The sequence below is a fragment of the Ovis aries genome, chromosome 1 (genome assembly GCF_016772045.2).
Source record: "Ovis aries strain OAR_USU_Benz2616 breed Rambouillet chromosome 1, ARS-UI_Ramb_v3.0, whole genome shotgun sequence".
Classification (NCBI taxonomy): domain Eukaryota; kingdom Metazoa; phylum Chordata; class Mammalia; order Artiodactyla; family Bovidae; genus Ovis; species Ovis aries.
The window spans coordinates 254,889,474-254,905,852 of NC_056054.1; the positions used below are offsets into that span (position 1 = coordinate 254,889,474).

The 16,379-nt window shown below is 47.2% G+C and overlaps 1 protein-coding gene across 1 annotated transcript in view; it reads right to left on the minus strand.

Annotated features, from left to right (window-relative positions):
• The window catches only part of EPHB1 (EPH receptor B1), a 457,018-nt gene that overhangs the window by 151,097 nt on the left and 289,542 nt on the right, over positions 1-16,379 (minus strand). The window contains exon 4 of the mRNA XM_027960197.2: positions 2,868-3,023. Coding sequence (XP_027815998.2) covers positions 2,868-3,023 — 156 coding nt within the window. The remainder of the gene's footprint in view (positions 1-2,867; positions 3,024-16,379) is intronic.

The window sequence follows — 16,379 nt, forward strand, 5'->3', positions numbered from 1 at the left end:
CACCCTGACATCCTGACAAGTCCTACATTCACCTCCCCACTCTGGGTAAGATGTGGAGATTGTGGTAGGACATAGGAGCTGGAAAGGTGTGCCTAACTTAGAGCTAGCTGCCAGTGCAAGAGAGAAAAGCTTGGGAGGTCTGAGTTTAACAAGCTGGACTCAGGACATGCGTGAGCAGTGGGCAGTGAAGGTCTACAGTGTGCAGAGTGAAGGCTCTGGGATGCTCCTGTTTATACCACGAATCAGCCCTGTTGGCTCAAGCACATCAGGTCAGGTGACAGAGAGATAAAAGGGAGATGTCATGTGAGAGGTACACGAGAGAGGCGCTATGAAGCAATGAGCTGCACATCGGTCATTGCCCTACCTTCTCTCTAGGTGGCCTTCTTCAGGGGCTGGATGGATTTATAGGGTGTGTATGGTGGAGTTGGAAGCTGGGGTCCCAGACTTTTATTTTCACGAGTTTATCTGCAGAGGGAGGCTGGCCAGTAAGACAGGGTCTGTGAGAGTGGAGGGGGATGTTTTCAGGACGAAAGCTGTGAGAACCTGGATTTTGGCAATCATGGAGACTGGTCCTTAGTCTGGATATCCAGGAAGTAGAGACTGAGCCTAAGTAGCTTCTAAAGAAGTGCATGAAACAGTGCTGGTCGGGTTCACAGGGACACACAGAGGAACCTCAGAAATCAGTACAGGGGTGCTGATTTGCTTGCTAAGTCAAACCCAACTCTTTGTAGCCTGCCAGGCTCCTCCTCTTTGACCATGGGATTTCCCAGGCAAGAATACTGGAATGAATTGCCATTTCCTTCTCCAGGGGATCTTTCCAACTCAGGGATCAAACGCACATCTTCTGCACTGCCAGGTGGGTTCGTTACCACTGAGCCACAAAAGGAAGACTGGGATTCCAATCAGCAGAAATGGAATCATTTCTGTTCATATCAACCCAGAGAGATCTGGGGAAAAATCAATTTACAAAAGGATGAGCTTTTTCTCAGTTCCAATCTATAAGCATTGATTGACCTCAGAAGTTTGATCTAGAAGGCACTTTCATTCTTCTTCTTTATCCAGCAAAGGTTATATATACTGCAAGGCCAGGATTAAGAAATTCTACCTGGAGTTCAGTCATTTTTTTCTGCCCAACAGAACTGCAAACATGTATGAAATGTTTCCTCCATGCCTTTCTATACTGGGGTGGGCGGAAGGAGTTTGGTCAGAGGAGGTGAAGGAAAGGTCCTTACTCGGACCAATCCGGGCAACATTACCCAACACAGAAGAAAGTTCTAGCATAATTAGAGGTTAACCTGGAGCACTGACTTCTGAATGCAACAGGAATACTGAAAGGGAAAAGTATCCCTATTTTAGGGCTGCCACACTTAGGAGAAGAGGAGCAAGTTCTTGAAAGTGCTGTGCAGGGATAAAGGTGCTTCTGATCTCCACATGATGGTGAATTATGAGGGAGAACATGGTGGGGAAAATCTCCCCTCCTCCAGCCCTCCCCTACAGGGAGCAGAGTTGCCCTCGCTTCCGTTTTGGCAGGATGACTGCCCTTCCCTCTACAGCAGAGAGTGGGAGAGTGGTGGGGCTGACGCACAGGCCCCAGCCCCTAGAATTTCTGCCTCAGGGATTCACGCTAGACTCTGGTCCTGTCGTTTGGCAGAGGCATGGATGTGCCATATAGGCACCTGGCACACAAGGACCTTTACTGGGTAACCAAAAAGACAAGTGAAGGATAACTGGGCTCTGCTGTACAGTAGAAACTCACACAACACTGTAAAGCAACCATGCATGCACGTGCTTGCTTGCCAAGTCAAATCCAACTCTTTGTGGCCTGCCAGGCTCCTCCTCTTTGACCATGGGATTTCCCAGGCAAGAATACTGGAAGGAATTGCCATTTCCTTCTCCAGGGGATCTTTCCAACCCAGGGATCAAACCCACATCTCCTGCACTGCCAGGTGAGTTCTTTACCACTGAGCCAATACTCCAGTATAAAGTTTAAAAGGGGAAATACTAAGAGGCAGAGGAAGGCTTCTTGAGCCTGGCTGGGTGGGGAACAGTTTAGAAACCTTATGAGAAAAAAGCTGAAACAGGGGAAAATCAGCAGCCAGCTGACAAAGTGGGAAGCAATGGTTGGGATCAATGGCTACTGCTAAATAGGAATTTTTGTTTAAAAGTGTTAAATTCTATTTTCTACTTCTCCATTGAATGTTCAGTAGAATCTACATCCAATGCCACAATAAGTTATCAGTGGTTATCTCCAGATATAGATAATATTTGTTTTCATATTTACTCATTTCTGCTCAAATTCTCTCCAGTCAACATGCATTAACTTTATAATCAAAAACTATAACAAATGTTGTTTTATAAAAATCTACATTAGAAAAAAAGAAAAATTTTACTAGACAATTATTAAAATCATGAGAGTTCTGAGGGGAGCCTGGTCACAGAGATACAGGAAGCCTAGTGAAAAGGGAGGATATTCTCAGCTGTGAAGACCAAGTGATCTTCTTGGAGGAGGTGACTGGAAGAGTTACCAGGAATTGTTCCAACGTCTTGGTGCACCTTGATTTTGCACTCAAAGAACTCTCCATTTGACATTTTTAACCATCTGGTGGACAGAAATTGTCTTGCTTGGGTAGGAGGAAGGCCCTCTCATTTGGGAGGAGGGGACAAAGAACATTCTCTTGACCATTACTACTGATAGAGGGGCCCTGCTTGCCCAGCAAGGAGCTGTTCATTTCAGCACCACAGCCAGCATTTCTGCTTTGTACCTTGCAACTGGAGAATGGTGTCTTAAGTCTTCCCTGCCCCAGGCCCACCACTTGCACTATCAGACAATCAAGCTCCCCAGCACAGAGCCCCTACTATACACTTACTAGTGCATGCCACTTCTGGGGGGTCAAAATCCGCTCGGTAGTAGCCGGTCCGGCAGGTGCAGATGGGAGATGCCTCTGAAGGGGATCGGCTGTTGGAAGGGCAGTGAGAGCAGACCTCAGCTTCCTGGCTGGCCTTGAACATCCCTGCAGGGCAAGCTGGAAAATAAAGATGCCGTCTTAGAATTAATGGAAGAGGGGCCACAAAGGCCTTTCCCCGGAACTGGAAAAGGAACCATTCTGTCCCCTTAAAAAGGACATTGAGATACCCCATTGCTCAAAGTAAGCATTTTCAGATAGAGGAAACCTCTACTTAAAACTTCCAAGTCTTCAAACATCCTAAGTGAAATATATTTTCCCAGTACCATTGGCCTCTCTCACTTGAACAATATGAATAATGATTCTTCCCTTTCAGGTATGTCAAGAGATTTAATTGAGAAAATGAATCTAATGTGTAGCTCAGTGTCTGAGGCATAAGTGCTCTATAAATGGTTATTCCCTCCCTCTTCCACCTGGTTAACAGGTGGGGCCTTACCCTGATCCACTCAGTGAAGGAATTTCACTGGTACTCAGATGGAACAATGCCCTGGTTGACAATGGGCCGGACCTATGGTTCTTAAACGTCACATTGTAACACACATGAGGGACACTGTGAGCTGTATTAACACTTATTATGAATGATGGTAAAGGGCTGAAATTCATGAGTGATTCTTTAAGAAGAAATTAAAGTGATTTCAAGGTTACTGGCTTAACAACATCATTCTCCCTTAATTGCATTTTGAAACGCTTGGAGGTGGGGGTGGGGCAAAGAAGGATGGCTTTACAGGCAGTGCACCAGGGAATGTGCCATGCACTTGGTATCATCTATCATGTACATGTCAGTGGGGAAGTTTGGGAACGCCTCATACAACCTGATGCCCACTAGAGCTGTCCACAGATATAAGGCGCTTATTCTTTTTTCTCCATAGGCCAGCCTGTGAAGAGCTGTGCCCCCAAAAGTCTGGCTCTAGGCCATTCCTCAAGCTTTTACCATGCCTCATCTCCAGAGACCTGTGACTCCAGACGTCTGGTTCCTGCCTTGCTGATTCCTCAGAAAATTGGCCCTGCCTGTCTGCTTCCCTCAGGCCCTTTCTCACTATCTCAGCTCCTGACTCTTCTGGTCCCCAGCGAACCTGCTCTGGCTTATCCTCCTTTGAGACCAGGGAAAACGAATTTCATGGTCAACTGGCTTTCTTTCATACTTCACTAATTCATTCAACAGACATTTAATATGATCCTGCTAAGAACTCGACCCAGGGAATTTTGAGAACAGAACCTGCCCTCAAGGAGTTCTTGATCCAATGTAGTCATACAACCACAGTACTAAGCGATCATTGCGGGGGACTTCCCAGGTGGCCCTAATGCTAAAGAACTTGCTTGCCAATGCAGGAGACATAAAAGATGTGTGCTCAATCCCTGGGTCAGGAAGATCCCCTGAGGTAGGGAATGGCAACCCACTCCAGTATTCTTGTCTGGATAATCCCATGGATGGAGGAGCCTGGCAGGCTACAGTCCACAGCATTGCAGAGTCAGATGCAACTGAAGTAACTTAGCGCGCACACATGTGAACACTGCCATAGTAGAAGTGCCACTACTGAGGTTTCTGCTTATACAAAGCTCATCTTCCCAAACAGACCTTCCTTCTGGAAAGTGCAGAGTATTTTTTAACAGTAGCAGTAGCCACCATCTGTTAACATTCTTAAGTGCTTATATGCGTTCCTCTGTGGGATAGCTATTATTAGCTCCATTTTGTTAATAAGGAAATCGGGACACTGAAAGGTTAAAAAATGTTGCCTAGAATCACACAGTGGGAGAAGTAATAGCGATGATATACATATAAACTATTTGGAAAATATCCATGTCTCTTCTACCAAGACAAGAAAGAACTGTTTCCTTTGCTGGGTAAGTTTTCTCACCCCCCTCATTTGAAGTGAGCTAAAGGGTTTTGGTCACTCTGGAAGTGTCTGGGGCAGGAGCTCATCTTGAATGGGAGGAAATTTTTGTCATGGAATGTTCTGGAATGGCATAACTCAAGCATGTTCCAAGGAGTCCATGTCCTTTCGGTTGTTAACACCAGCTACTCACAAAAGGGGTCTGCGGTCAGACATTTTGCATCTGTGGATTTAAAAAGGTCATTTCATTTTTTAATAAGAATTTTTCAGAACTTCCAAAATGGGATATAGAATGCTGCATTTTCTCGCCAAGAAACCCTATTTTGAAGCACATCTCCTGGGATTCAAGTTCCATGGAACACACTGGGGTACACACTGTCTAGATGCTTCAGTAACCTTATCTTAGAGATTTCTGTTGTAACTCATGTAAAAATGGGCCACCCGCTACACGTCTCAGCACATTCAAAAGAAACTTCTGGGTAGAAAGCAAAAAGCAAAAAAAGAAAGAAAGAAAGAAAGAAAAACAAAACTTAAATCTCTACTAAAGGCTTAATAAATAAAACACCAAAGGAAAACTGAATGGTACACCCAAAGTGTCCTAGAATTTGACTTGCAGATTTATCCTTTCAGGCCCACACAGTAAAGTCTTTCCTTCTCTTTCCTCCTCTCTCCCTTTCTCCTTTCCATTTCTCTTCCTTCTCACCTGTGAGAAGCACTTGGCCTTTTCTACTGTGGATCACCCAGCATTGCTGCCTCATTCAGTTCTGGAGGAGGAGAACATATAAATCCCACCTCTGTGCTGCCCAAACACAGCAGAAGCCCTTTGCCTGGAAAGTGGGGGAGGGGAACATGGTGACTCATGCCTTCACTGGAGCCCTGCCACATGTAATTTTCTTAATGTATCAGTCCAAGAGAAACAAGGTGTTTTCTCTCTCTTTCCAGCATTTAAAAGCCTTCTTTCTTTACATTTAATACATTAACAGTATAAACAGCCATCCTGATGTCCAGGAGTAGCAAGGGAGTTACAAAGTGTCTTCCTCTGAGATCTCTGCTGAAGGAAGGCAGAATCAGAAGGAGGTGACTCCAGAACGAGGTGATTCCACAGAAGAGGGGGCAATGACAGAGAAGGAGCCAAGCTGAGCTTCAAAAGAGAGAACTTCAGAGAAGGGCTGGAGAGAAAGGTCTTGGGAGGGGGCAAGACCCCATCCCCCCTTAGCAACAGTCCTGGGTCCGATTCCTGGCTCAGCTGGGTATTACCTGGGTGACCACTAGCAAGTTATGTCATCCTCATCTTGCTTATCTGTATAAAGAATCAATAAAAAAGAAATTTAACACTTCTCACAAAAATTCCCACAGGTCATTAGAATTTATTAAACTCAAATATGAAAATTTACCTAGGCTCAGTAAGAGTTAAACTGTGCTAATTCTTCTTCACCTTCATTTTCCCAGTTCCTTTTAAAAACAAGTTTTCTTTTAAGATTGATAAGCTTAGAGTCCCAAAAGTGGGCAAATCAATCCTGGGACCAAATGGAAAAATGTGTTTCTGCACAGATTATTTCTGTTTTGTATAATGGGAGAATCATTATATCTGTAACATATTTCTTATTGATACTCACAAAATAGATGAATCTCATTAATATTCAGATTTCATAAGTTAATATTGTTTTAAAATCTATGTCTAGGCATTCTCTAATTTATAAAGAAGCTGTATTCCTAGGTTCACTTATTGAACATTTAGACTAACTTGTCAGCATACTTGGGCTATATTTTCTCATAGAATTAATGCTTTAAATAATGCTTAGCATGCCAGACTAGTCCACAAAGCCTTTTTTAACTCATCTTGTATCAGACATCATTGAAAAGAAATAGAAGTTAGTAAGACTATTACTTTACTAAAAATTTAACATAGAAAAATAAATAAGAAATTTGTGCTACCCCTTGAGGAAAAGCAGTTTTAATTAGAGGTGATACATGGAGCTGCTCTTAGAGGCTAACAAAAAAAATTTAGACCAAGGGAAGCAAAAGAAATGGCCTCAGGCCAGAGAAGTCTCCTGAGTACATAAAGTGGTTTGGAGCACACAGTAGAGAATGGTAGGGGCTCTGGCAGCCACACACACCTGCCAGAAGGCTCAAAAAAATAATAATAATTAAATGCTGGGAGGGATTGGGGGCAGGAGGAGAAGGGGACGACCGAGGATGAGATGGCTGGATGGCATCACGGACTCGATGGACATGAGTCTGAGTGAACTCCGGGAGATGGTGATGGACAGGGAGGCCTGGCGTGCTGCGATTCATGGGGTCGCAAAGAGTCAGACACGACTGAGCCACTGAACTGAACTGAACTGAACTGAACTGTGATCACCTAATCAAGCACATATCCAAAACTGTCAAGCAATTTTGAAGTTGATAACATAGTTACTTGCTTTAATATCATTTCAAAACTCAGGGGTTGCCTTTCTCTTGATTAAAATTATGGTCAGCACTATCACTATAGACACGAACCTCTCATTCAACTAAATTTTTTAGACGATCTAGGTGAGCAGAGCCCAGAGCGTAAGGGACAGGCTCTGGGAAGTGCCCTTCCTTGTGGGGTGAGAGAGGAGGCAGACAATGGAACGCTGGTGTGTGTGTTCTTAGTTTGGGGGTGGGGGGACCGGTCAGGCAGGAAGTGCCTGACTTGGAGGATCCCCCACTCTGAGATGAGGACCAGAAGAAGCATTTTCCGGTGGTGACTAAGGGGTGAAATTCAAGAGAGGAAGAACAGGAGAGGCAGAAAGGGAAATTAGGTCAGAGAGTGCCCAGGCCCATCCCCTCCCGGAGCATGTCATCACTATTCCCGGAGGTGTGTGGGAAAGGAAGAGCTGCAGGGCCTTGCTGTGTATTCCCACAAGACCCCTGTCCGAGGGGCACCTGTGACTTGGAGGGCTGTACGTTTCTGAAACTAGCATAGCCAGATTGCTTTGTTTCCTTAAGAAAAGGGGGGTTGGCTTCCATTGACTCCATTGCAGAGGATCACGGTTCAGACAGGTAAATGGAGCTTTCAGGTGGCACCCCCTCCCCCACCACGCACACACATCTTTCCCCGCCCCTGACTCTGGCAGAGAGCAACAGACAAGACATGAGTACCAGGTCCCTAAGCATGTGTGTATTTTCCATCCCCCAAGCAAAATATGCGGCATTTCCCTCCCGCTTCAAGCAACAGGGGACTGGTATGTGTGACCTCTAGCTGATATCCAGAAGGGCACCTTGAAACACTCACCCAACTTCTCAGAGCCTCAGGATGTAAGGAATCCTCTAGAGCTTACAATGCTCTTGAGAACCCCCTTCCCTCCCCTCCCTGCACGCAGCCTCCCCGTGACACTAAATCCATCACCAACAGTACTATTACTTTATAAAGAAACAGATTAAGTGTCTCATAAACAGTGCAGTGATTGAGATAATGGAAAGCGCCTCTCGTCCCCATCTGCAGCATCAGGTTATGAAGCATTTCCAAGCAGCCAGGAAGAGGAAATTAATAGAAGCAAGAGGGAATAACCACTTTTATGCAATTTCCTCAGGAGATAGTGGACCATCTAATCTTTATTGGAGCCCTTTAACCTGTCACTCAGCACTCACCAGAGCCTCTTTAGCTCTCACAATTTTTCTTGATATCCAAGAGAGATAAAATGAAAACCTCATAACATTATTTTATAATTTTTGTACTTGGAGGGTGCACATTGCCTCTGCCCCTCCCCCTCTACTGAGGCCTCACGAAACATTTTTATGCAGCAGGAATGTGGGAGAGCTTAACTATTCCCGGTGCATGGTCCAGGGGGTCACAGCTTCTCTGCAGAAAGGAAATCTCTCCGTGCATTTTAAATGTGATGCTTCCCTCCACCGCCGCCTTCTGTCCTTGGTTTTTCTTTTTAATAATCTGATTACTTCTCCTGATCTAATTTTTTTTCCCCAAATGAGTTTGCAAAGGTTCATGCCAATGAATATTCATCCCCTGTTTAAGAAGCGGGTGCCTTTTTCTCAAGGCAGGTGCAGCTCAGCAGCTGGCTGGGGAGGTGTGCCTGCCTCTCGGGGTGACAGTGAGAGGGGCGAGGCTCGTGCTCCTGGTGAGGAAGAAAGAGGTTCACAGCCCTGAGCTCACTGCCTCTCAACCTCCCCTTTTGTCTCGAAACTCTTCCCGTGCTCTTGAGGAGCCTGCTGGGGTGGGCAGTGGCTGAGACACACCGCCGCAGCCCCTAGGATGGGCGTGGTGGGCGGGACAGGGGGCGGGGTCAAGCCCTTTCTGCAGGGCTTGCGCACAGCTCTGCAAGGCTCTACTCAGGTCTTGTGGCCTCAGGTGAGCCCTGCTTGTACATTCACGCCTGCGACCCAATCTCCGCTTTAGGGAGGCTGACCCCAGGGGTTCTTGACTCTGGACCTCTAGGCATGAAGCTCTGGGGAAGGAGGCGTGCTGGGGTTTCCTGTCTATGTCATCAGCACTCTGTGTATTTCCCAGACATGGGTCTCCCTGAACAATCCCAGGCCATCCCAGTGGGACCCAGGACTTGTGAAACCCCCACTTTCCCTTATAGTGAGGGCAATGTGTGGAGAAAACCAATAATAGAGAAGTGGTTTCCAGGCATCCACCCAGTGGATCATCCAACTACTGTACTAGGTGGAAAGGTCTCTGAACGTTGATGCTAGGTGTTGCCCTCTTTGCATTTTCCTCTCCCTGGTGCTGAGCACAGGCCTTCCACATAGACACATGCATTGGCTGCCTGGAGGTGGTGGCACACGCCCAGGCCTTGAAGGATGGGCAAAAGCTGACACAGAAATGGGAGAGTGAGGCAAGGGGAAAAGAGTGCCCCAAGCCTCGGAGAGAACAGGAACAGTACTTGCCTGGGGAACTTGGAGGGAGAGGGAACCTGGCAGTAGAGGCTGCCGGGCACACACAGCATTCATGGGGCCACAGCAGGAAGTTGGCTGGAGGGCTCAGGTGTGTTGAACTGCATACATGGGGCGAAATGGGTCTCCAGTCCCTGCCTTCATGGGCCCAATGCCAGCGGTAATAGCCTGTGCAGAGGGAACACTTAGCTGTGTCATACAGTCGTATCACTCTTAGTGACACTAGCTGAAATTGATGAATGCTGCAGGCACCATGACATAGACGAGACTGTAACTTCCAGTGCTATTAAGCTGCTCAGGCAGGAGCAGCAGCAAGCCTAGAACACATCAATCAGCAGGGAAGTTGTTAAAGATGTGGGGTCAGGGTCAGGGGCGCTTAGCCTTGGTGAAATGGGGAGATCACTGGTCAGAACTGAAGGATGACAAACAGAGGAGCAGTGTCCCGGGAGGAGGGGCAGGCACTTAGATCCTTGTCACTGATGGCGCCTACTCCTAGGGAACAGCTGGGCACAGCACAGCCAAGACCAGGTTTGGGGAGGGGGACTGGACTGGGGATCAGAGCCTCTCAGCAGGGAATTCAGGGCTGCATCCTGCAGTCCTGGCCCAAGTCAGTATTTAGGTGGTGGGATTGTAAAGCAAACCTAGGGGTTTTCTGTGATCTAGGCCAGTGATTCTCAACCTGTGGTCTCTAGACCAGAACCACCAGCAGCAGCACCCAGGAACTTGTAGAAATTCAGAATCCAAGACCCCACTACAAACCTACTGAACCAGAAATGCTGGGGTGGGGCCCAGTGATCTGAGTGTTTGAAAGCCCTCCAGGGGATTCTGACACAGCTCCAGTTTGAGAACTGCTGCTTTAGGATCTCCAGGTAGAGTAGAAACATCCTGGCTCTGGGGTCTGTGAAAACAGCCACTTCCTGGTTATGTGATCTTATGCAAGTTACTTAACCCTCAACCTCAGCCCCTAACCCTGTATACAGGGATGCTAGAGTAACTTCCTTCTTACAGTTTTGTGATGATCAGTATAATATGTGCAAACATACTGCAATGTAGCATCTCCTCAATAAATAGTGGCTAGGTGTTTTCTGCAAGGAGCCAGACTGAATGTTTTCAACTGCCATTCATTTTAAAGTAATTGGCCACTTAATATAAACTCGGAGCCAATGCTAGGCACTGAGATCTACCAGCGGATGAAACGCACAAAGAGCCTTCTGCCATGAAGCTGACTTCCTAGTGGAGGAAGTGAAGTGAAGTCTCTCAGTCGTGTCCAACTCTTTGTGATCCCGTGGACTGTAGCCCACCAGGCTTCTCCGTCCATGGGATTCTCCAGGCAAGAATACTAGAGTGGGTTGCCATTTCCTTCTTCAGGGGGTCTTCCAGACCCAGGGATCGAACCCAGGTCTCCTGCACTGCAGGCAGACGCTTTAACCTCTGAGACTCTAAACTGGAAATTCCAACAGAGAGAATCAGTGTAGGAGATCAGACCAGGCACTAACTGAGGCTGGGATGGTCTCAGACAACTGACACCTAAGTGAAGACATAAAGAATTAATAGAAGCTGAATAGGTTGCAGAGGTAAAGTGGGTTAGTGAGGGGAGACAGAACACCCTCCGTGTGGAGAAAGCAGCATGTGCAAAGGCCCTGGAGAAAAAATATGACTCAGTCCATAAATCGTGAGCAGTGTTTCTGTGATCCATTGTTGTATTCTGAGTGGACAGGGGTCAGTTGATGAGGAGGCTGAGTCTCATGTCAGCCCCTAGATTTGATCCTTAGGTCATGGGCCACTGCTAAGTTTAACACTGGGGAAAAAACACAATCAGATTTTTTTGTGTCTGAAAGATCACACTGGCTGCTGGGAAGAGAATGAGTCAGAGGAGTGGGGACAGTTAAAGAGAGTCACAAAAGCCTAGAAAGAGTGATAATCACTGGGGTGGTGGGGACAGAGTCAAAAGTCATTAGAAGAGGAGAAGCTGGCGATTAACTGGGCCTCCCTCATTCATCAATGGTATGCCCGGAGTCCCCACTGGATGTCAGGCACTGGGCTAAGTGACCTGTTGATGGCTTGTACCCCTACTTTCCTACCAATGCCAGAAAGCCTGCCCTCCACACTTCATCTACTTGGGCCAGGCATTTTCCTCTTTCTGGAGTTCTCTTTTAAAAACCCTATAGCCTGGCACTGAGTTCACTTTCCCTGTGACTTTGAGGGGGTTGAGAGTGACATTAGGAAAGGGAAGAACAGGGAAGGTGGGGTGTGGGCTCCTCCTGGAGATGGCTGGATCTGCTTCCCACCACCAGCCAGCAAACAGGGCCCTCACCCTGAGGAGGATCCTTCACTCAGGAATCTTTCAGGACCTTGGACAGGGAGGGAGGGAGGCCTCTAGCTGGAAACCCAGCTGCCAGGTACTCGATGTCACTGGACCCTGAAGGTTGCAGTGCTACCTGAGTGCCTTCCCAACAGGCCACCTGGACAGCCAGTAGCTGCTGGGGGCCCCATGGAACTGCTGATTAAGCTTTAGCCTGACAGAGCCCTTTCCCTTTTATAAGTTTGACTCATTTGAGGGGTACTTCCTGTGTGCCCTGAGTTAGATCTAGGAGAGTCACTTTCTTTACACTGGGAGAGGAGAGGGCTGTTGTTGAGGAGTTAGGGCAGACATGCAGGGAATCAGATGTAGAAGGGGCCTGGAGGAGCCCTTGGTCCATAGGTAGCAGATGGCCAGTAAAGATGGAATTCTTCAGATGTGGGGCTCCAGGGGCAGAGCAAGGCCTCCTGGAGAAAAGCTAATGTCACAGCCAGGTGGTGAAGGAGGTGGGTGAGCACATGCTGGGGGTACAGCAGGGGGAGGAGGGGTCTGTCCTTGAGCAGAGAGCAGAAGCATGCTGCCAGCAGCAGGACAGATTCCTTGAAGGAAATATGGCCTCCCCACTTCCCTCCCCACCACCCGAGATGCTCCTCAGGGTCCCCGGAACTTGACAAAGCAGAAATGAGGGTCAGATCACTTCAGATCTTTCAATGGGCCTCTCCTGATCAGACACACACTCTGGGCCACAGGGCTGCCAGGCCTTGGCCCCCACTGCTATGTCAGGGGAAGGGGTGGGCAGGGAATCCCCAGATGCCCCTTCTCTAGGCCCTGTCCCCACCCACGTCAAAGCCTGCCTGCCAGTGCTCTGAAAGCACCGTCAATCTGGTTTCTCTGGGCAGCAGGCGACGGGGACATATGCTTGCAGTCAGGTGGCTTCCCACATTTTCGAATTGAAGTGTTTATTTTACCCTTTGAGGAAAGCCTTATTTTTAAGTATTCGCCGACACAGAACTTGATGGATTCCCTTAAAAAAATAATTTATGATCAAGTGTTTAAGATAAATGAAGGTGACTTCTTACTGCATTTCTCAAGGCTGGACAGTGACAAGAAGCCACCCTCACTCTTCCTGTGGCTGGGGCAGGGCTGGCCACCTGCACGCACACAGACAGCCAGGCCTGGTGAGTCATCACACCCAGAAACAACATTGCTGTCCCCTGCTCTCTCTGTTTCTCAGTGACAATGCAGGAAAAGAAAAAAGAAGAAGAAAAAACAAGCATGTTTATTTAGATGCATTTCCTCTCCAAAATCTGACAAGGTAAATAGCACTCATCTCTTAGGGAAGGTTATTGTTTCTCCTTTTCCAAGCTTCCTCATTCCAGGATTTTGTTGAGTCCACAAATCACAGGCAGTCAGGGTGGAAAAAGACCTTAGAAACACCCTAGAAGAGGGTCAGCCAGTGTAGCTACGATCACCACCTCCCATGTTGTCCATGGCAGACATCACTAATCAATCATAGCACTTATTCCCACTCAACCCAGATCAGAGCTCAGAATCTTTAACACAATGTACCCCCACCCCAGGCAGCTGCTACCCATGGATCAGAGTTGGCCCATCCCAGATCTATGATGGAGAAACTAAGGCCAGGAGAAGGCAAGGGATAACTTGGTCAGAGACGCCAGAGACCAGAACAAGCCTCAGGGAACCAGAACAAGCCTCAGAGTCTGCTCCACCAGCCTCATCAGGATGAGCCCGCTGCAGCCCTGGGGGAGCTTAGCCCATCCCTGCCTCCGCCTGCCTTGACTCCTTCTCCTTTTTGTCTTTGAGGTCAGCCCCACTGCACAGCCTCGTCTCCAGCTGGGATGCCAGGGAACCTAATTATTCTCTCTGTGTGCATCCGGGGAAGAGTTGCATTATGTTTAAGTAAGTGTAGCTAAGAGGTGCCGCATCTCACGAGAAGGTCAAGTGCTGCATATGTATAATATAAGATTAAGATTTTCTCCTTCTGCGGTGCACTTGATAAAATAATTTTGCTGTGACCTTTACAGAAATGTAGGAGTAGAAATGGGCACAGTGGAACTTCCAGCTTCTCCCCTGGTCACAAAGTCATAAACACCATCAATCTATAACACTATTACACACCATTCAAGTGGGACAAGTGAGCAAAAGAAATGATTTTTATTTTTATTTTTTGGTAACGACAGAATAAAAGCATTGGAGGCTGAAATTCTCAAGCTGGATTACTGGAGCCATGCTGACAGATAACGGACATGAATGCATCCTTTCCTCACGCTGCCCTGGCCTAGCCTGGTGGCACAAAGACTGTGGCAGGGGCCTCCTGCAGAGTGTCAGAGGAAGGGGCCCTGTCCAAGGTCACAGAGGGAATCAGTAGGGTTTGACCGGCTCTGCTCTGTGCTTGTCAAGAGGATGTGCTAAACTGCGGTGACAGTGGATACACCACTCTGCAAGTCTGGGAGTCAACTCTAACAAAAAGGGAAAGAGCTGTGAGTAATAATCGATATTGAAATAATAAGGTTATATGCATCCCAACAGATTCTCCAAGTAGGACTGAACATGACATTTATCCAAAAGGCTGAAGGCAGACAAAGTTGGCAGAATATTTTGGTCTGACCCATGACTTTCGCTCGAGAACCTCACCAAATATGAACAGGGAAACAGGGCTCGCAGATTCTGGAATAGGGAGGACACCCTCCTTCTGTGCAGCTGAGCAGAGCCATCAGAAGCGCCGTATCTCTGGAGGCTGTGTGAATGGCCCAGCAGCTGCTGTAACCCAGAGCAGCTGAAAAAGGGCTCCTGCTGAGGGAAGGGAAGAAAAGGGGTGAAGAGCTGTATGCTCTCCGGTGACCATTTATTCCCAGGTGCTGAGAAGTCATTTCCAGCATGCTCTGCATCCCCCCTACCTGCACTTCCTGGATTTAATGATACAGGAGCATCACCAGCTACCTTCAGGTCTGTTAATTAAACATGACTAAGGGGGAAGCTTGCAGTAAAGCTCAGAGGTGTGAGTGTGGCACTTGGCTCTCAGTGCCCACCTAGGGCAGACCGAAAGAGCCGTCCTTCTGAAGGCACCACGTGAGGGAGGGCTTGGGAAGGAGCAACAGGTGCAGATGCCCAGGGAGGACCATGAGGTAGCAGTGGGGAGAGATGGGCAGCCAGTGGGAGGATATTCCCAAAGGAAACAAGTCCCGGGCTGATGGTGATGGGTTCATAGGAGCCTAGCGGGACAGGAGACCACCACCTGAACCCTCCACTGCAGAGGAAGGCGCCTGCTCTTCCTTGGCTACCCTTTCCCTGCAGCAGAGATCTCATATTAAATGAGAGACCAGCCTTTCTTGCAGAGCACAGCTGGGGAGTGATGCTGAGCGCTCTCCTCCCACCCTGTGCAACCTTCAAAGGCAAGGTTTGTGGGTGTCAAACTGACCTCCACTGGCTAAAACTGGTTACAAAGTTGTGTCAATAAAAATAACATAATTAATAATAACAACAATCACCATTTAAATAGCACATTTATCAAGGGCCAGGTACTCAGGTGCTCAGCATGACTTCATTTTGTACTCATAACAGTCCTAAGAGACATAAGCTACAATTATTCCCATTTTGCCCATCAGGAAACTGAGGGCAGCTTGTCCAACACCCGAAGTCAGTGATGGAGACAGGCACTGAACAAAGGCTATCTGACTCCAGAGACTTGAGAGCTCATTTGGAATGTTTTAAAATCAGGCAAATTTCCTTACAACCAATAAAAACCAGTGTGTATCACGTTAAATATAAATTATGGCAATGTGACTTCCTGGGGAAGGGATGCCAGCTTCTAAGTTACAGAGGCTACTACTCCAAAGTCATAGGAAAAAAATTCTATCTTTTTTTTTTTTTTGAGCCTTGGTTTCTTCATTTGTAAAAATGGAATTAATTGGCCCTGTCTCATAGAGTTGTTTTGATCATTAAATGAGATAATGAATATAGAATGTTTGGTGCAGTACCTAGCATATGATAACTACTCAGTTAAAAGTAGCTGTTTCAATGCTATTCTCAAATCATCCTACCCTCGCCTTCTCCCACAGAGTCCAAAAGACTAAAAAAATAAAATAAAAGTAGCTGTTAATTTATTCTGTTATAAAATTATTGTTGTTCACTATAAGTTCTATGAGCTTCCCCGATGGCTCAGTGGTGACGTCGGAGATGCATGGGTTCAATTCCTCAGGAAGATCCCCTGAAGGAGGAAATGGGCACCCATTCCAGTATTCTTGCCTGGAAAATCCCTGGAGAGAGGAGCCTGGCCGGCTACAGTCCATGGGGACATGACTGAACACCTAGCACCATAACTAGTGTGCTGATGTTACACTTTTAAAAATTCAGCATTTGTCCCACTCCATGGAACATTCCCATCAA